Below are 21,289 nucleotides of genomic sequence, written 5' to 3'. Positions count from 1 at the left end.
GGGCCTGGTGGCTCACACCTGTAATCCTAACCCTTTGAGAGGCCAATGTGACTGGATGGCCTGAGCTAAGGAGTTGGAGACCAGCCTGGGCAACGTGGTGAAACCCCATCTCTACTAAAATACAAAAAATTAGCCAGGTGTAGTGTGTGCCTGTAGTCCCAGCTACTTGGGAGGCTGAGGCTCGAGAATTGCTTGAACCCAGGAGGTGGAGGTTGCAGTGAGCCATGACCACGCCACTGTACTCCAGCCTGGCGACAGAGCAAGACTCTATCTCCAAAATAAATAAATAAATAAATAAATAAAATTACCCATCTCAGGTAGTTCTCTGTAACAATGCAAGAATGGACTAATACACAGACAGTAACTTTTCCCACCTATTTTTCCAAAAACTGCTCCTGTTCTCAGTCAGTCCTTTCCCAAACTGGAGCCTCCCTATAGCACAACCTACAACAATTAGGGACTCACTTGGAAGTTTATTGGTGGAAGTAAAGAAGCACCTTGTTGGAAACACCATCTTACCTCTCCCAAGGTCACTTGGCTGACAGTGGGAAAGGAGCATTATAAGAGGTGGTAGCAAGTACTCATATGCCAGGAAGAGCACGTTTTGCCTAGGTGTCAGGCTCCCAACAAGTGCTCTCCTAGGGAACTGGCTATAGGAACTTGTAGAAGGTGCTCATTCTGGTCCTCTTGTTCCCAGAGGCTGTAGCTTAAGGCAGCTCTCATGGGTATATTCAAATTGATTGGAGATGCCACTGGTGAGGGTATCTTGTAGCTGCTCCAGTTGTCTATTTCAATGGCAGTGTCATTGTTCCTGTTGGAGCCCAGGGAATTTTGGGGTTATTGAAAGCAATAGAAGAAAAAGAAAACATTGTTAAAATTTAACTTAAAAACCACTTTCAGCTGGGTGCAGTGGCTCACACCTGTAATCCTAGCACTTTGGGAGGCCGAGGTGGGCGGATCACTTGAGGTCAGGAGTTCAAGACCAGCCTGGCCAACATGGTGAAACCCCGTCTGTACTAAAAATACAAAAATTAGCCAGGCATGGTGGCACACGCCTGTAATTCCAGCTACTCGGGAGGCTGAGGCATGAGAATTGCTTGAACCCAGGAGGCGGAGCTTGCAGTGAGCAGAGATGGCACCACTGCACTCCAGCCTATGTGACAGAGTGAGACTCCTTCTCAAAAAACAAAACCAAAAACTCACTTTCTAATCACGGCTTTTTCCAGAGGCAGTGCTTTAAGCACATGTAGAAATATGGAAATGTGGGGCAGTGACAATATGCACACATGCAATAATGTTAAGGGCAACCCAAGGAGGAGGAGGGAGCCTGGAGCTAAGGCCTGCCCTGTGGAGGAACAAACAACTCTTCAAACCTTAAGTACTACTTTGATGTGTTGAGAATATAATGTATTATGACTCAAAGACAAAATCCTGGGGACTAAAAATTTAAGATCAGAGAAGTGAGAGTGAGCTGGGCTGCCTGTGGGATTGCCAGCCTTGGTAACCAAGGGCTTGGGTTGTCACGTGGGGAGAGAGTCCTTTGCAAAGAGCTGCTGGCTCCTTCTCCTCAAGCTGAAAGACAGAGCCTTCCTGGGACAACCCAGGGAGCTTGAGCTGTGGCTCTTGGGCTCTGGGAGAAGAGTTGCTTCTGTGCTAGGAAGCAATGTCCTCCTCTCCAATGGCTGGTCAAAATATGAGAGGATGTTTCCTGAGGACCAGATGTGGACTGTACGAGAGAGAGAGAGAGAGCGAGCAAGTGTACACCAGCCTGGAGCCACTGTAAGCCCTACCCAGGAGGACTTCTTAAAGGGGTGAGGGGACAGCTAGTGCCTGGGGGAGCATGGTCCCTGCAGAGCCATGGCCGGGGGTGGGGGGGTGCAGTGTGGCCAGATGAAAGGGAGGTGTTGCAGTTGAGGGGCCAGAAAGGAGATTTCAAAGAACATAAGAAAGCTCCTGGCCAGCTGTGGTGGCTCATGACTGTAATCCCAGCACTTTAGGAGGTCAAGGTGGGAGGATCGCTTGGGCTCAGGAGTTGAGACCAGCCTGGGCAACATAGCAAGACCCTGTCTCTACTAAAAATTTAAAAAATTAGCCAGGCGTGGTGGTGCGTGCCTATAGTCCCAGTTACTTGGGAGGCTGAGGCGGGAGGATTGCTTGACCCCAGGAGATTGAGGCTGTAGTGAGCCAAGATCATGGCACTGCACTCCAGCCTGGGCAACAGAGTGAGACACTGTTGGAAAGGAAAGGAGAGGAAAGGAGAGGAGAGCAGAGCAGAGGAGAGGGGAGGGGAGGGGAGGCAAGGGGAGAGAAGGGGAGGGGAGGGTAAAGGAGGGGAGGGGAGGGGAAGGGAGGGGAAGGGAGGGGAAGGGAGGGGAAGGGAGGGGAGGGGAGGGGGAAATAAAAGAGAAAGAAAGAAAGAAACGAGAGAAACGAGAGAAAGAAGGAAAAAGAAAAAAGAAAGAAAGCTCCTAAGAGAAAAAAGGTAGCTTTAAATATTAGGAAACAGAAAGAGAAGAAGAATGACAACCCAGTTCCCCCCTAGGAAAGGTCACCTTGATAGGGAGCCAGACTGAGGGTAAGGAGAAGATGTGATAAGTTCAGGGTTTTGATAGTTTTTAGACATTAGATATTTTAATTTCAGAATCGAGGCTGCTTTTGCAATTTAAATGGACCAAAGGACCTTTTATATTCTCAGAGAGAGCCCATATGCTATGTGGCCTGCCCAGAAAGCCAGCTTTTATCCAGGGGCAAGAGGAAACCTTCTCCCACTGAAAAAGTTATGAAGGGCAGACAAAATAAATTTGCATTCTGATGATACCCTACAAGTTGCACTTGTGCAGCATATTGGTTGCACTATCTTGCTTTGAGTTTCTATCACTTGTTACAGAAAGAATCTAATACAATTATTAGTAAATTAATGAGACTTTGGAGCTACTGGTTGTTTCCCTTATTCTGTCCATTTTGCAGAAGAGGCTGGTGAGGACTAGGCGCAGTGGCTCATGTCTGTAATCCCAGCACTTTGGGAGGCCAAGGTGGGTGGATCACCTGAGGTCAGGAGTTCAAGACCAGCCTGGCCAACATGGTGAAACCCTGTCTCTACTAAAAATACAAAAAATTAGCCGGGTGTGGTGGCGGGCGCCTGTAATCCCAGCTACTTGGGAGGCTGAGGCAAGAGAATTGCTTGAACCCAGACGGTGGAGTTTGCAGTGAGCTGACATCACGCCATTGCACTCCAGCCTGGGCAACAAGAGTGAAACTCTGTCTCCAAAAAAAAAAAAAAAAAAAAGAAAGAAAAAAGAAAACTAAAAAAGAAGAGGCAGATGAGGCAAAGAGAACTAGGGTTTTACCCCAGGGATCCTTGTGAGCTTGGATTGGAAATAGTCAATAGCTAACTCCACCATGAGCCTGCTTTGTTAGCTTACACTTCTTTGAATTAATTTTCTCATCCCTCATTCCTTTTATTGAACACCTGTCATTAGAAAACACTGGAGTTTGCCTAAGAAGTGAATATTCAGATCAAAGAGCCAAAGACCTTGTTTTCAAAGGCAGGCTTACAATAAAATTGACAGAAAAAGCCATGTGCATGACTATCTAAAATACAAAGAATACAAAGAAGGAACTGAGATAGGTTCATTGACCCCATGATTCCATGCTGGAGGAAGGGATCTGGAGCTGACCCCACGGAGGACCCACCTGTCTGCTGTGAGCTGGGGCTTTCCTGAGAGCTGTGAGAAACTGCCACTGGTCTGCTCAGCCGCCAGCAGCACGAGGGACTCGCTGGGCTGGGGGGATGACAGGAGGCTGTTTTCAGGCTGGATGGAGAAATTTAGCGTCAGAAGGCTAGGTCTGCTCAGAGAGTTCTTGGCCTCCTCGGGGTAGAACTTTGAAGGGTTTTGTGATATTACAGTTGAGTTTCACACCCTAACCCTAGGAACCTGTTCCTTCAGCATTAAGCCCCGAGAATCATCCAACAAAAAATGAGACCCCTGGCAGGGTCATACCCGCTCCCTGATTAACTGCAGTGGCTGCTCTGTCCAGAGTGCAGATCTGAATGTTCAGAGGCAGAGCCGTCAGGCTGTAAAACTGCTGACCTTCAAAGTCAATAACATGCCTGAAGCACAGAACTTAAGCGAGAGGAGGAAAGCGTTTAGATTCTGAAATCTGAAGGTTTTGAACAGTCCAATCTATTGGCCTTCCTTCCTGTGCTTCTACACCAAGCAGGACCTGCAAAGGCCTTATGTGTATCAAAGATGTACCCTAAATAAACCAAAGAGGAAGGGCAAATACTTGAGGAAATATTTGTAAAAACTTGTAAGGGTCAAAAATCCCAATGTATAAAAAGTTTTATTTTAGGCCGGGCGCAAATGGCTCACACCTGTAATCCCAGCACTTCAGGAGGCCAAGGCAGTTGGATCACGAGGTCAAGAGATCGAGACCATCCTGGCCAACATGGTGAAATCCCGTCTCTACTAAAAATACAAAAATTAGCTGGACGTGGTGGCGCACACTTGTAGTCCCAGCTACTCGGAAGGCTGAGGCAGGATAATCACTTGAATCCGGGAGGCAGAGGTTTCAGTGAGCCAAGATTGCACCACTGTACTCTAGCCTGGCGACAGAGTGAGATTCCATCTCAAAAAAAAAAAAAAAAAAAAAGTTTTATTTTACAAATCAATTTAGAGAAACGCAAGATTGCCAACAGAAAAATGGCCAAAGAACACAACAGACAATGCCATATATATGGCATTAATATATATATAAAAATATTAAAACAATCTTGTGTTGTATATAACTACAAATACATAACAATGTAACAATTGTTACATATGTATATATGTAACAATGCTGAAACTCATTGAAAATCAGAGATGCCACTTTTTTGACCTATTATACTAGGAAATTTATTAAAATGTTTACTGCTCAATTGTAATAGGATACAGAGTAACATACTATTTTTTTTTTTTTTTTGAGATGGAGTTTCACTCTTGCCCAGGCTGGAGTAAAGTGGCACAATTTCGGCTCACTGCAAACTTTGCTTCCTGGGTTTTAGCAATTCTCCTGCCTCAGCTTCCTGAGTAGCATTATAGGGGCCTGCCACCATGCCTGGCTAATTTTTGTATTTTTAGTAGAGACAGGGTTTCACCATGTTGGGCAGGCTGGTCTTGAACTCCTGACCTGAGGTGATCCACCTGCCTTGGCCTCCCAAAGTGTTAGGATTACCAGTGTGAGCCACCACACCCAGCCCACAGACACTCATATGATTGGTGAGAGTATAATTTGGTATGATATTTATGGAAATAATCTGGCAATATGTGTTAAAAGCCTTGAAAATGTTCATGCTCTTTGAATTCTACTTCTAAAAACCTATCTGAGAATATACTCAGAAATGTAGATCATACATATAAATGCTTGTTTTAGCATTATTTACAATAATAAACAAATACAGTCCAGGCACAGAGGTTCACACCTGTAATCCCAGCACTTTGGGAGGCCGAGGCGGGTGGATCACTTGAGGACAGGAGTTCAAGACCAGCTTGGCCAACATGGTGAAACCCCATCTCTACTAAAAATACAAAAATTAGCCAGGTGTGGTGGCACACGCCTGTAATCCCAGCTACTCTGGAGGCTGAGGCACAAGAATCGCTTGAATTCGGGAAGTAGAAGTTGCAGTGAGCCGAGATCGCGCCATTGCACTCCAGCCTGGGTGACAGGGCATGGCTCTGTCTCAAAAAAAAAAAAAAAAAAAAAAAAGAAACATTTCTAAATGTCTTAATATTAGGGACTGGTCAAATAAATTTTAATTCATTCATACTACTGAATAGAAATTATCAAAATGATATTTACTAAGAGCTTTTAAAAGACATGGAAACATGTCTATATATACACACACACATTTACATATATATGTATATATACTTATTTCTCGACAGGTCCTGGAGGGAGGCCCACTTACTGTTGTTTCTGTGGAGCTGGTGGGCATCTTGGGCACCAGGCAGTGAGTGAATTCGATTCTCGGGTCTTTGGTGGTGATGGACAGGCCTTTCTGCAGAATTTTCACCAAGCGGACCCAGAACTGAAACACAATCTCTGGGTGTTTTTCGTGGAGCTTCAGATAGTAGATCTTTTCAGTCACCGTCCTAACCCTCAGGATGCGCTGGAGCCGGTCGTAGATTCGTAGCTCCACATACTTCAGGGGGAGAAGCCTGGACATAATCAGGACATTTCCATGGGAGAGCTCATGGTTTCAATCGACCATGTGGGTGCCCACCTAGAGGTGGCTCAGCGTCACTGGCCTCCTACCTCTCTGCTTGGGGGATGCTGAAGGGAGAAAGCTCATGTAATGAAAGTGGGGGTGATTACTAAGACTGACTCTTCTCCAATTTCCAGGACTTTAGTAGGAATACAGGTGTGTACCAGTACACCCACCTAATTTTTTTGGTATTTTTTGGTAGAAACAGGATCTCCCTATGTTGCCCAGGTTGGTCTTGAACTCCTGGCTTCAAGCGATCCTCCCACCTCAGCCTCCCAAAGAGCTAGGATTACAGATGTGAGCCACTGTGCCCTGCCAAGATAAGTATGATTAATTCCGCTTTACAGATTTCGAGGCTGAGGCTTAGAGAGGCTAAGTGATTTGCCCAAGTTTACATCTTATTAAGTATGACCTGGAACTAAGATTTCCTGACTCAGTTTCTAGGACTCTTTCTCCCTATATCCTGACTTACTGTGTCGAAAGGGCAAGGAAAAGGATAGCTGTCTCCTATATATCTAGTATTTTTTTTTCAATCTCAGCATTTCATAGTCATGTTTGACTTTCGTATCCCCACCTTTTCCTTGGAAACCTCCTCTATCTATATTGACAAAGAAACATTTCTAAATGTCTAATATTAGGGACTTGTCAAGTAAATTTTAATTCATTCATATTACTAAAGAAATTATCGAAATAATATTTAAAAAGATTTTAAAAGACATGGAAACGTGTCTATATATACACACACGTATACACACACACATACACACACACACACTAACACACACACACATTTACAGAAAAGGAAGCCAAGATTCTCAAAAACCAGGCTCGAGACAAGGACTGTGTACTGCCCTATCCAAGAATGAAGCACAGTGCTCGGTAAATATAGGTAGTAAATAAATAAGGCCAGGCGCAGTGGCTCACGCCTGTAATCCCAGCACTTTGGGAGGCCGAGGCAGGCAGATCACGAGGTCAAGAGATCGAGACCATCCTGGCTAACACGGTGAAACGCCGTCTCTACTAAAAATACAAAAAAAAAAAAAAAATTAGCCGGGCATGGTGGCAGGCGCCTGTAGTCCCAGCTACTCGGAGAATGGCGTGAACCCGGGAGGCGGAGCTTGCAGTGAGCCGAGATCGCACCACTGCACTCCAGCCTGGGCAACAGAGAGAGACTCTGTCTCAAAAAAAAAAGATACTAAATAAATACTTGCTAAACAAATGAATGAATGAGTTCTACAGGGTTTATGCACTAAAGAACACTGTCTTTTCTTTTGATCTAAAATCCAGCTACAAAGCAATGCATATCCCATTCAATCATTCCATCCCTTCCGGCCCTCCCTCAAGCCTTTACCTGCTGAGGTTGATGACTGGGGCATCACCAGGTGTGCTCCAGGTGGTAAACGGACCCTGGGGCCAGGTAACATTGGCCATCAGGAGGACATTGGGGAGAGGCAGGGAGGGCACCGAGGAGGTCACCCCAAGGATCACGGTGGCAGACCCTTCACAGACATCTCTCCATTTCCCGGGCTTAGTGACCTGGAAATCAGCCTCAGGTGCATGGGTCAGAAAGGAGCAGAAAACAAGGGGTGGAAGAATACAGATGCTGGAAAGTGGCATGTCATCTTGGGGGCAGGTGTGCAGCACACTGGGCTGGGCCCTGACCTGCTATTGATCCTTTTTGTTGGTCTCCCCAAATACACTTTAAGGTCCTTGGCCGCAGAAACCCTGTGTCATCCTTCTCTGGGTCCTCTGTTTCATCTAACTGTAAAAAGATGCACTAGCAAGAAAAAGCTGAGTGGCATTGAAGTTTTCATTCCCCCATCTTTGGGTAGGAGAAGCCAGCACTGGTTTCTAATGGCCCAAAAGGGAGATTGTGTGAAGAAAGTCCCAGAAGGGGAGGAAAGTGAGGAAAAAGCTGTTGAATGGGGAAGACCCAGACAGCTTGAGTTGAGGGAGGTTTGGAGCACTTCTCCCAGGATGATGGAGGGGCCATCTTGTTGCTGGGTCTTGAGTGGAATGAGGACCTATTCTCTTGAAGCAGAAGGGGGCCATCACAAGACAGAAAGACTGGATGCCCACCACTGGGCACAGTGCCTCAGCTAAGACACCCCCCACCTCACTGTGCACGGCTGGCAGAAAAGCACCAGAGCTGTGGCCACTAAGGAGCCACAGGGACCTGGGTAAGGAACATATGAGGAGGGACCCCTATGTTTCCAAGGCCAGAGGGCCTTCTCCCAATGCTCTACATCTTTTTTAGAAAATAGAGATGGGGTCTCACTATGTTGCCCAGACTGGTATCAAACTCCTGGGCTCAAGTGATCTTCCCTTCTCAGCCTCCCAAAGTGCTGGGATTATAGGCACGAGCCACTATGCCCAGCCAATGTTCTAGACTTTGTAAAACCATCAACACCATTGCACAGTCCTTGGTGGAACTGGGGACAAGGGAAAGCCCCAGGGATGACTGAAATGTAATTTCCCACCAGCCTGACCAGAATGGTGTTCCCAGAAAAGTGAATTTTGATTTTGAAAAAAAAAGTGACACTTCTTGGAGCCCATGTTGAGGAATGAAATTCATGTCCTCTGCAAAACACAGAGGGTTGTATACATTGAGAGTAAGTGCTCAATAAATGTTTGTGGGTGATGCTGCTTTGAGATGATGATAGTGATGGCGATGTGCAGGAAGGGGGAGAGAGGATGCAGTGTAACTGTACTGTAACTATAACAACTATAACTATAACTAGTATGTGGATTGCATCACTTCAAGTAAACTTTGGACTGTGTGCGGTCATTCATGCCTATGATCCCAGCACTTTGGGAGTCCAAAGCAGGCGTATCACTTGAAGCCAGGAGTTGAAGACCAGCCTAGGCAACATAGTGAGACCCTGTCTCTATCAAAAAATTTTTTTAAAAAAATCAAACTTTGAACTTTTCTGTGCGGGTCAGCCTCTCCCTAGCACGTTCTGAGTTTGCTGCTACCCAGGTCACTTAGTGTCCATTCAGAGAATCTAAACAGTTTTAATATTAGGCCAAAGAAAACAGCACTTTGGGAGGCCAAGGCAGGCAGATCATGAGGTCAAGAGGTCAAGACCGTCTTGGCCAACATGGTGAAACCCCATCTCTACTAAAACAAAAAAAAATTAGCTGGGTGAGGTGGTGCATGCCTGTAGTCCTAGCTACTTGGGAGGCTGTGATAGGAGAATTGCTTGAACCCAGGAGGCAGAGGTTGCAGTGAGCCTAGATCACGCCAAGGCAATGGACCGAGACTCCGTCTCAAAAAAAAAAAAAGCACACATTAAGAAAAGAAATTTGCAGCTGAATCATTACACCCAAATAGAAATGACTAGAAATTGGATCCTGAGACTGGACTTCCCATGTTACTGCTCTGTCTCCACCAAGGGTATGTTAGGAATGAGCTCGCCCCAGGTTTGCCAGCTGATCACCCAACTACACATCTCCTGGGGCGCAGCAAAGGGACCGTGGAGCGGCAGGAGCCATAAACACAGCTCTCCAAAATCCGGGGACTCCATTAGGGAGTAGCTCACTGCTCTGTGAAGAGTCTCCAAATTAAGCCCAAGACCCACCTCAAACTGTTCCCACCTACTCTCCTATAACCCCTGGCTGCTTTCCCACTCCATTTGAATGGGTATGTGTCTTGCAGACCTTGCATTCCAGCCTCCCTGCCTTTCCTTAGGTACTTTGAAGCCCCTCTGTCTGGGATATCCTCCCCACTGCTCTTCCACTTACCAAAATCTCAGCAGTCTCTCAAAGAATGGCTTAAGACCCTTCTGGAAAGCCTTCTTCAACTGCCAAAGTCCAGAGAGAATGCCCTGAATGCCCCCAGCACCTGCTCTCTGCTGTCATGCCTGGTGCATCAGCTGGCCCAAACTCTCTGACATAGAGCTTGCTTAGACAGTTACCAAATATCAGGTAAACCAAACTCATAGGCTTCCTGGCCAGGGACACTCTGATCTTTCTCTGCACCTCCTGCCCTGCACTCAGTAGAAGTTTAGTGTGTGCTTACTGGCTGATTAACTGGTTATGCTCTCCTGCACAGGAGCACGGGTTCAGGCTAGACCGCTAGAGGGAGGCAGGCAGCACCCGCGTAAGACTTGATACTTATGAAAACGACCACCTTCCACTCCCAGTGGCCCCATCCCAGGCTCACTTCCACCATCCTTTTAGGGAATGGTAGAATCTGGGCAAGACCTATTTACCCAGTGTCTTTGCTTTCAAACAAGGCTGTTTCTAAACCATCCCAGAGTGAGGAGGATGGATTTCAGAGCAGAGTTTCTAACAGCAACCTTCATTCCCTGTAACCATCCACTTTGGACAAGTGGCCCAGAAAGGGCCTGTGAACCCTGCCTGGAGACTGAGCTCTGATCTCTCCTTTTGTAAGGCATAAATCAATTTCCTTAGAGCAGATGACCTGCAGGTAGCTCTATCATACGGTAGGCACAAATGAAGGTGAACTTGGGACCCAGACCTTCTGGTTTTCTCTAGCTTTGGTGGCTTCTTTGGCCCCCCACCCCCCGCCCAGGGCTTTAAAAGGCCACAGCATCTCCTAACCAAGGAACAGGTTTTGGAAACAGAAAGACAGCTGGCCCTGAGCTCCACGAGGGTACCTGGATAAAGTTGCTTTCAAACACCACCGAGTTGGAGAACAAATTGAATTCTGGAGAATGAATCAGTTGACAAAGAAGGCCATTTTCCACCCCAAGTTCCATTCCAGGGCCTGGTTCCCTGACCTCAGGTGGGAGGCCTCTGATTTTACTCATTGGTTCTTGGTAAGAATGGGCTTGGGAACATTTCTGGGGCTCCACGCCGACCCAGCCCAATGCCAAGATGTTGATGTGATCTGCCCCCACCTCCCCAGCATTTCCTCCCCATTTACTTATGGGCTGTCCACCAGGGCTGGGAGGGCCTGTCAGCTCACAATGGCAGGAATGACATCAAGGAATGTGATGGTGACAACAGAAAAGGAAAGAAAAAAAAAAAAGAAGAAGAGGAGAGGAAGGACAGAGAATGTGCCAGGCTCTTTTCTCCCTCTTTCCACCAACTACAAACCAGCAGTAATGCAGCCTATTCCACTTTGTAAACATTCACCCTTATCCCAAATGGGGAAAATGACCCTCCCAAAGTTATGCCAAGGCAGCAGTGAGCTGGCCAGACGCAAGGAAGGCTCTCGGGAGCACACAGGCTTTAATCCTCTTGCCTCCCAGTGAAGCCTCTCACCAAACTTCCATGTGACTTGTTCACCTGCCCAGGGAAGTCTAAGGATAGGAAAAAGGGAGTTCATCTTCCCTACCCCATCTCATGGGAGAAAAGGAGATTTTTTTTTTTTTTTTTTTTTTTAAGAAATGGACACCTGTTAACTAAACTAAGAAGCTTATTTATTTGGAAACAGTGGGCAAAGGAGAAGGCAGTGGCACAGTTGTATGCTGGAGCCAGACCAAAACAGGTCACGAGAGCTGGTTGTTGCATTTTCAGGAATGCTACAAACCAGTTGTTAAACACAGCAATTATTAAAACTTTTTCTTTTTTTGAGACAGAGTTTCGCTCTTGTTGCCCAGGCTAGAGTGCAGTGGCGTGATCTCGGCTCTCCACAACCTCTGCCTCCCATCTTCAAGCAATTCTCCTGCCTCAGCCTCCCAAGTAGCTGGGATTACAGGCATGCACCACCACACCCAGCTAATTTTGTATTTTTAGTAGAGACAGGGTTTCTCCATGTTGGTCAGGCTGGTCTGGAACTCCCGACCTCAGGTGATCCGCCTGCCTCGGCCTCCCAAAGTGCTGGGATTACAGGTGTGAGCCACTGTGCCCAGCCTTTAAAACTTAAATGATATAAACTTGGCTGGGCTTGGTGGCTCATGACTGTAATCCCAGCACTTTGGGAGGCCGAGGTGGGTGGATCGCCTGAGGTCAGGAGTTCGAGACTAGCCTGGCCAACAGGTGAAACCCCGTCTCAACTAAAACTGCAAAAATTAGCCGGGTGTGGTGGTGGGTATCTGTAGTCCAGCTACTTGGGAGGCTGGGGCAGGGGGATCACTTGAATCCGGGAGGTGGAGGTTGTAGTGAGCCAAGATGGTGCCACTGCACTCCAGCCTAAGCAACAAAGTAAGACTCTGTCTCAAAAAAAAGAAAAGAAACAGTATACAGTGGTGGGCTGCTGCATATCTCTTCCCAGGGTGTGTTCAGGAACTTCATGTTGTTAGCTAGCTTGAAATCAGCAAGTGCTACAAATCAGGGTTTGATTTATTGTTCTGTTGATTGTCTAAACTAAAGTGATAGAGAAAATGTTAATTATGCAGATTAAACTTAAAGATGTGTCTGTAGCTATTATATTTTGGGCATAGAAAAATCTGAGAAAATAGCCTTCCAGTATTTGAAGATTGTTACCTAATTTAGCAAAGAAGTTGCCCACGTCATTGACAAATAAATAAAGTTCCAATACACAACTTTGTTATTTCACTTTTGCCTTGCTCATTAATGTAAATCAAAATATCAACCAATATTCATGTCAGAACTATACTTGCTTGTCAGATGCAACCATAGGTTGGCTAGAAATACCAGCATTTGACAAAAATCAACAAAAGCTTTCGGTAAGAATCAACTGGTCATATGAAATTTACAATAAAGAGTATTATAAGGCCAGGTGCCGTGGCTCATGCCTGTAATCCCAGCACTTTAGGAGGCCAAGGTGGGTGGATTGTTTGAACTTAGGAGTTCAAGACCAGCCTGGGCAACATAGTAAAACCTCGTCTCTACAAAAAATACAAAAATTACCCGGGCGTGGTGGCACACCCTGTGGTCCCAGCTATTTGGGAGGCTGAGGTGGGAGGATCACTTGAGCCCAGAAGGCAGAGGTTGCAGTGAGCAGAGATTGTGCCACTGCGCTCCAGCTTGGGTGACAGAATGAGACTCCCATCTCAAAAAAAAAAAAAAAAAAAAAGGGATCCTAAAATTGTATATTTAAAAAGAGAAACAGGGCCAGGTGCAGTGGTTCACGCCTGTAATCCCAGCACTTTGGAAGGCCGAGGTGGGTGGATCACCTGAGGTCAGGAGTTGGAGACCAGCCCGACCAACATGGTGAAACCCCATCTCTACTAAAAATATAAAAAATTAGCCGGGCATGGTGACAGGCACCTGTAATCCCAGCTGCTCGGGAGGCTGAGGTAGGAGAATCACTTGAACCTGGGAGGCGGAAGTTGCAGTGAGCTGAGATCGCACCATTATTGCACTCCAGCATGGAAAACAAGAGCAAAACTCCGTCTAAAAAAAAAAGAAAGAAAGACAAAAGAATCCAACATCAGATCACTTCCCAGTTAGATGTATGAAAATTGGCACTTCTGGCTGGGTGTGGTGGCTCACACCTTTAATCCCAGTACTTTGGGGGGCCAAGGAGGGAGGATCACGAGGTCACGAGTTTGAAACCAGTCTGGCCAATATGGTGAAACCCTGTCTCTACTAAAAATACAAAAATTAGCTGGGTGTGGTGGCGTGCGCCTGTATTCCCAGCTACTCAGGAGGCTGTGGCAAAAGAACCATTTGAACCTGGGAGGCGGAGGTTGCAGTGAGCCAAGATTGTGCCACTGTACTCCAGCCTGGGCCACACAGTGAGTCTCTGTCTAAAAAAAAAAAAAAAAAGAAAGAAAGAAAAAGAAAATCGGCACTTCTTTTTCCATTCCGGGCATCAGCGAGGTAGGTGTAAGAGCTGGTGTTCAGCAGTGACCCTGTTGTTTTTGTGGTGGGGGCCTTTGCCTAGAGCAAGGTCATTGTGGAATATACAGAGAAGGATGGTGTCTAGCAGCAACTACCTCCTTTCTGCTGCCCTCATCTGTGCAAAACTTATCACAGCCTTTGAAGAAATGGCGGGGGGTGCCACTTGACAGTAATAGGACATTATTCTGAAGCCAGAAGCTGTAGACATCATGTCCCTTGAGGCTATTCTGAGCTGACTGCTGAAGATGACCTTCCTGCACTGAGATTGTAGGATTTGGGGAAACCAAGGCTGTATATTTGCTATTGTTTATCCCATACTGTTCTTGCAAACAAAACAAAACAAAATAAAAATTTACTAGGACACCATTGCTGTGGTGCCAACTTGTTCCCTTTACCTGCTATCTCCTATCTTTGGTACCAGACAAGAAACTTTCACCCAAGGACTTGCTCTTCAGGTTGCATCAAGTTGAAGAGGGATGAAGTATTAGTTATCCTTCTCAGAATGTCCTTCCTAGACTATGCAGGACAACTACCAGGCTCTCTTGCCTTGGTGCTTATTCAGCAAGCAAGCCAATGGGTCAAATCATTCTTTCACGTATTTTAAACTCTCAAGACACACACCGTGGCTGTCAAGACACACATCTGCCTGTGACTGAGGCTCAATCTCCTAGCACTTCTCTTCTCATCAGGGGAGACACCTGCTTCTCACTGTTGTTTCCCTGAAGCTGTACCATCAGAAGCAGGTGCTCATATCTTATTGGCTTATATCTTCCTAAGACTTGATCATTAGAAGCGGAAACTAACATTTATCTTTTTTTAGTGTACAAAGTTTATAACACTAGAAATTCAAACTTTCAAAGTTGTTACTTTTGCTTTCTTATAATAGTACTCCCTATTCTTGACATGTTTTTCTCTTTTCCTTGTAAAAGAAATAGGAAATTTCTTTGACAATGTTTGCAGCATATAAACCAAAAATTTAGATGACAAGAACATCAGCATGACCCCAAGTGCTAGAGTACCTCATTTATTTATATGTTTATTAATTTTTAATTCTTAACCCCCTAAAGTCCATCATTTACTTTTGAAGTAGGTTTTTAAGTAAGTAAAACATTTACTTTTATTTTACATTTTACTTTACTGCAACATTATTTGCAATAGCAAAAGACCAGATGACTTGAAAATCCACCAACAGGGCACCACTTAATTAAATTATGATACAGCTATATGATGTAATGTTAGGCCACTAATAAAAAGCCCACTTTATATGCACTGATATAGAACGATCGCCAAGATTATTAAACTTTAAAAAGATGCAGAACAGTGTATATAGTATGCTAGCACAAGGATATATATCCATATATACTTGAACATGCACAGACAATTTTGGGAGAAAAAAAGGAAATTTTAACAGTGATGGCCTTTGGATGGGGAGGGGGCAGGGATTGGTATCTTTGGTGAAACAAAGACTTGCTTTTCACAGAATACCTCCTTTTTTGTACTATTTGAAATATTTACCATGGGCATATATTTCTTATTTAAATAAATAAACTTTAAAGGTGTTAAAGAAATTCCCTATGTGCAGCTCTACAAATATTTACTGAGGAGTAAATATACACAAAGTATGGTAGGTATTAAAATAATCATTACTGGCTCTAAGAGTGGTCTGATCAGAGTTGTGGACATGCAGATGACGCTCTTTTGGAGATAACTGTACTTCTTGAGATAGAAATGTATTTAAAGAAATAATGGCTGAAAAATTTCCAACTGTAGTGACAACTATAAATGTACAAGTCCACAAAGCTCAATAAACCCCAAGCAAGATAAACACAAATAAATCCTCATGAGGCACATCATAATCAAATTGCTGATAGAAAGAAAACCTTAAAAATATCCAGAGGAGCCAAGATAAGAATTACAGCAGTCTTCTTGCTCCAACTCTTGAAGCCAGAAGGCATAAACATCTTAAGATTGCTGAAAGAAAAAACTGCCAACTCAGATAATTTTATATTCAGTAAAAATGCCCTTTAAAAATAAAGATGAATGTCTGGATGTGGTGGCTCACACTTGTAATCCCAGCACTTTGGGAAGCTGATGCAGATGGATCACTTGAGGCTAGGAGTTCGAGACCAGCCTGGCCAATATGGTGAAACCCCGTCTCTACTAAAAAATACAAAAATCAGCCAGGTGCGGTGGTGCATGCCTGTAGCCCCAGCTACTTGGGAGCCTGAAGCAGAAGAATCGCTTGAACTCAGGAGGCAGAGGTTGCAGTGAGCCGAGATCATGCTACTGCACTGCAGCCCAGGCGACAGAGTGAGACTTCTCTCCAAAAAGTAAAAATAAAAAAATAAAATAAAATAAAAAAATAAAAATAAATAAAGATGAAGTAAGCTGGATGCCATGGTGCATCCCTATAGTTCCAGCTACTTGGGAAGCTGAGGTGGGAGGATTGCTTGAGTCCAGAAGTTCAAGTCCCACCTGGCCTGGGCACCATATTGAGATTCCCATCTTTAAAAAAAAAAAAAAAAAAAAAATTTGAGGTGAACTAAAGAATTTTTCAGCTGGGTGCGGTGGCTCATGCCTGTAATCCCAGCACTTTGGGCGGCTGAGGTGGGTGGATCATAAGGTCAGGGGTTCGAGACCAGCCTGACCAACACGATGAAACCCCCTCTCTACTAAAAATACAAAAATTAGCCGGGTGTGGTGGCGCGTGCCTGTAATCCCAGCTACTCAGGAGGCTGAGGCAGGAGAATCGCTTGAACCCAGGAGGCGGAGGTTGCCGTGAGCCAAAATCGTACCACTGCACTCCAGCCTGGGTGACAGAGTGAGACTCCATCTCAAAAAAAAAAAAAAAAAAAAAAAAAATTTTTTTCAGACAAACAAAAGCTGAGAAAAATTGTTTCCAGTAGACCCGAACTACGGGAAACACTAAGAGTTCTTCAGGAGGAAGAAAAACACCACCAGATGGCAGCTTAGATCTACATTGACATAACGACTAATGGCACTATTTTTTTTTCAACTTGCTCTTTTCTCTTAAACATATTTTTGAGATACTTTTTTAAGGATAGTCTTTCCATGGCACTAGTGAGACATTTTTAAAAGCCCTTTGTAATTTTAAGCCATTGATGTTTTGAGATTGTTTATTACCTCAACTTAACCTAGCTAATCCTGTCTGGTAACAAGAAAAAATTCTTGAAAGTAGAATTGCTGTGTGAAAGGATGCATATGAGTTGGGTGTGGTGGCTCACGCCTATAATCCCAGCACTTTGGGAGACTGAGGTGAGATTGCTTGAGTCCAGGAGTTTGAGACCAGCCTGGGCAACACAGTGAAACTCCCATCTCTACAAAAAATACAAAAAATTAGTTAGGCATGGTGGTGCATGCCTTTGGTCCCAGCTTCTCAAGAGGTTGAGGTGGGAGGATCACTTGAGCCTGGGAGGCAGAGGTTGCAGTGAGCCAAGATCATGCCACTGCACTCCAACCTGGGCAACAGAGTGAGACCCTGTCTCAAAACAAATAAATATTTTTTTTAAAAAAGAGTGTATATGCTGATGAATACTACTGTGATGAACTTCATCACAAGTATACAAATTTAAATTTCCACCAACAATGTTTGAGAGTTTGTGCTTCTCATAAATCCACCATCTCAGTATGTCATCAAGCATTTGAACTTATCAGGCTGAGTTTTTAAAATGATATCTCAATGTAATTTTAATTAGGTATCTTTTCATTTATCTCATTGGTTTTTATTCTATGAATTTTTAATTCATAACATTTGTCAATTTTTCTATTAGGCTGTTGGTCTTTTTCTTATCTATTTTATAGGCAATCTTTTTATATTGGAAAGACTGACTTGTGATTTTTTCCTAGTTTTTTATTTGTCTCCGAATATGTTTACTGTGTTTTTGCCTTGTGGAATTTCTTTTGGTAGTTAAATTTATCAATATTTTCACTTATGGCTTTTGGATTTTTGTATATTTTGACAAAGTTTCCCCATTCCAAGGTTATACAATCACTTCCCCGTGGTTTCCTGAATGACTTTTACGGTTGTTATCCTTCTATTTAAGCCTTTAATCCATCTAGATTTTTTCCTGGTGTGTAATGTAAAGTCTAGAACCAATGTGTTTGTCTGTATTTCCCCAGATGGCTATCAATTGTCCAGTGTCACTTATTGTATAGGATGTTACATCTTTCACCACTGATTTGAGATTCATTCATTTAACAAATGTTTATCAAGTATCTACTATATATGGTAGGCACTTTCCTAGATGCTTGGCATAGATCAGTGAACAAAATAAAAAGGCTACGTTTATGTGAGGGGATTCCAAGAATTAAAAAAAACACAATAAATAATTACATATTGTGTTAGGAGGTAGTAAGTGCTATAGAAAGAAAAGAAGAACAGGATGAGGGGGACCAGGAATGTTGGGGATGGATGTGGTGGAAGGCTGTGCTATTAAATAGACTGGTCAGTTTAAGCCTCATTGAGATTCATGAGGACAATGCCACCTTTCTCATAATCAAAAGTCTTAACTATAATGAGCCAGTTTCAGAATTTATTTTACATTGCTTTGATCTGTCTATTCACACTCTGGTACTACACTGTTTTAAATATTGAGGATTTATAGTATTTCCAAACTTTACCAGGTTAGTTGGAAGGAAATAATGTTTTCTTTTTTCTTTTCTTTCCACAGGTGTTAATCTCATGAAGGAGATAATTTTTAAGGTATGAAATTTGAATTTTTTTTTCTTTTGGGGCACAGTGGTTCACTACTATAATCCCAGCACTTGCGGAGGCCAAGGTGGGTGGATCACCTGAGGTCAGGAGTTCAAAACCAGCCTGGCCAACATGGTGAAACCCTGTCTCTACTAAAGATACAAAAATTAGCTGGGCATGGTGGCGCAGGCCTGTAATCCCAGCTACTCTTAGGAGAATCGCTTGAAGCCGGGAGGCGGAGTTTGCAGTGAGCCAAGATGGTGCCACTGCACTCTAGCCTGGGCAATAGAGTAAGACTCCGTCTCAAAAAAACAAAAACAAAAACAAAAAAACTATGGAGTTAAACCAATGAATTTTTTTTTTCTTTTGAATAGCAAGGCATTGCATATTTGGCAGGTTTTTCAAAAATTGTTTGCAGCAATAGAAGTAATTGTTTACAATTGGTTCCTGTTTCTGAGTGGATAAAACTCATAGTAGCAAAAAGACTTTCACAATAACAGCTCCTGAAAAGTTGGTCATAAAATAAATTACTAATTTTAAATTCATAAAAGAAGTACCTGATTATAATTGCCAAACATGAAGGAATCAACAGTACTAATGTACTAATGTCCTTGTACAACTGACCTGTATCAGAGTGCCTCATTTTCAAAATTAGGACTCTCTCATATTTCTACAATTTCCAAATGCATTATCAATTTTGTCATTGTTTTTGAAATCCGAAGAATTTTTAATATGACTGTAAAAGTATTTAAGGATATTTATATCTTCAAATGTTACAAAATTATTATTATTAAAAACAAACATAAAATAAGGTAAAAAAGGAAATGAATAACATTAATATCCACATCTAATCACTGGGATTATAAATTCACAGTGCAGGCCAGGTGCGGTGGCTCATGCCCGTAATCCCAGCACTTTGGGAGGCTGAGGCAGGTGGATCACTTGAGGCAGAAGTTCAAGACCAGCCTGGCCAACATGGTGAAACCCTGTTTCTACTAAAAATACAAAAATTAGCCAGGCATGGTAGTCTACACCTGTAGTCCCAGCTACCTGGAAGGCTAAGGCATGAGAACTGCTTGAACCCTGGGAGGCAGAGTGCATTAGTCTGTTTTCATGCTGCTGATAAAGACATACCCAAGACTGGATAATTTACAAAGAAAAGAGGTTTAATTGGACTTACAGTTCCACATGGCTGGGGAAGCCTCACAATCATGGCAGATGGCAAGGAGGAGCAAGTCACATCTTACATGGATGGCAGCAGGCAAAGAGAGAGAGCTTGAGCGGGGAAACTCCTCTCTTTAAAACCATCAGATCTCATGAGACTTATTCACTATCACGAGAACAGTACAGAAAAGACTTGCCCCCATCATTCAACGACCTCCCACCGGTCCCTCCCACAACACATGGAAATTCAAGATGAGATTTGAATGGGGACATGGCCAAACCATATCATTCCGCCCCAGCCCCTCCCAAATCTCATGATCTCGCATTTCAAAACCAATCATGCCTTTCTAACAGTCCCCCAAAGTCTTAACTCATTTCAGCATTAACTCAAAAGTCCACAGTCTAAAGTCTCATCTGAGACAAGGCAAGTCCCTTCCACCTATGAGCCTGTAAAATCAAAAGCAGGTTAGTTACTTCCTGGATACAACGGGGGTATAGGCATTGGGTAAATATAGCCATTCCAAATAGGAGAAACTGGCCAAAACAAAGGGGCTACAGGCCCCATGCAAGTCCAAAATCCAGCAGGGCAGTAAAATCTTAGAGCTCCAAAATGTTCTCCTTTGACTCCATGTCTCACATCCAGGTCATGCTGATACAAGGGGTAGGTTCCCATGGTCTTGAGCAGCTCTGCCCCTGTGGCTTTGCAGGGTACAGTCTCCCTCCTGGTTGCTTTCATAGGCTGGCATTGAGTGTCTGCGGCTTTTCCAGGCACACAGTGCAAGCTGTCGGTGGATCTACCATTCTGGGGTCTGGAAGACAGTGCCCGAGTAGGGACTCTGTGTGGGGGATCCAACCCCACATTTCCCTTCTGCACTGCCCTAGCAGAGGTTCTCCATGAGAGCCCCACCCTTGCAGCAAATTTCTGCCTGGGCATCCAGGCATTTCCATACATCTTCTGAAATCTAGGTGGAGGTTCCAAAACCTCAATTCTTGATGTCTGTGCACCTGCAGGCTCAACACCACATGGAAGCTCAACACCACAAGGCTTGGGGCTTGCACCATCTAAAGCCAGGGCCTGAGCTCTACATTTTCCCCTTTCAGCCACAGCTGGGGCAGCTGGGATGCAGTGGCCCAAACCCCAGGCTGCAAATAGCTTGGGGACCCTGGGCCCAGCCCATGAAACCACTTTTTCCTCCTAGGCTTCTGGGCCTGTGATGGGAGGGACTGCCGTGAAGACCTCTGACATAGCCTGGAGACATTGTCCCCATTGTCTTGGGGATTAACATTTGGCTCCTCCTTCCTTATGCAAATTTCTGCAGCTGGCTTGAATTTCTCTTCAGAAAATGGAATTTTCTTTTCTATCGCATTGCCAGGCTGCAAATTTTTCAAACTTATATGCTCTGTTTTCCTTTTAAAACTGAATGCTTTCAACAGCACCCAAGTCA

At 44.2% G+C, this 21,289-nt stretch overlaps 1 protein-coding gene across 7 annotated transcripts; it reads right to left on the bottom strand.

The window, feature by feature from the left end:
* Positions 1-453: 453 nt before the first annotated feature.
* On the bottom strand, positions 454-16,707 carry GARIN1A (golgi associated RAB2 interactor 1A). 7 transcript variants are annotated; one of them, XM_054559789.2, is made up of 5 exons: positions 10,870-16,707; positions 7,599-7,654; positions 5,951-6,200; positions 3,694-3,782; positions 454-811 (listed from the first exon to the last, which is right to left on the bottom strand). In XM_054559789.2, exons 1-5 carry the CDS (start codon positions 11,020-11,022, stop codon positions 616-618), a joined length of 744 nt encoding a protein of 247 aa, XP_054415764.1. In that variant the 5' UTR covers positions 11,023-16,707; the 3' UTR covers positions 454-615. The 7 variants fall into 7 exon arrangements, with proteins under 7 accessions (XP_054415764.1, XP_054415761.1, XP_054415760.1 ...); XM_054559786.2 differs by having other exon boundaries at positions 7,599-7,783; positions 10,870-16,704; XM_054559785.2 differs by having other exon boundaries at positions 7,599-7,795; positions 10,870-16,478.
* Between the last annotated feature and the right edge of the window lie 4,582 nt (positions 16,708-21,289).

Source organism: Pongo abelii, chromosome 6 (assembly GCF_028885655.2).
Source record: "Pongo abelii isolate AG06213 chromosome 6, NHGRI_mPonAbe1-v2.0_pri, whole genome shotgun sequence".
Lineage (NCBI taxonomy): Eukaryota > Metazoa > Chordata > Mammalia > Primates > Hominidae > Pongo > Pongo abelii.
The sequence above is the reverse complement of the archived record's forward strand: the minus strand, read 5'-3'. Positions and strand labels throughout refer to the sequence as shown.

What these genes read in the sequence shown, in the direction of transcription:
- GARIN1A (XM_054559783.2), bottom strand. Translation starts at nt 11,022, where the DNA reads ATGAGTAAAATCAGAGGCCTCCCACCTGAGGTCAGGGAACCAGGCCCT. An exon ending in TTGAAAGCAACTTTATCCAG is followed by an intron (nt 7,796 to 10,869) that starts GTACCCTCGTGG and finishes CATGCACCTGAG; the next exon opens with GCTGATTTCCAGGTCACTAA. An exon ending in CCAGTCATCAACCTCAGCAG is followed by an intron (nt 6,201 to 7,598) that starts GTAAAGGCTTGA and finishes GATTATGTCCAG; the next exon opens with GCTTCTCCCCCTGAAGTATG.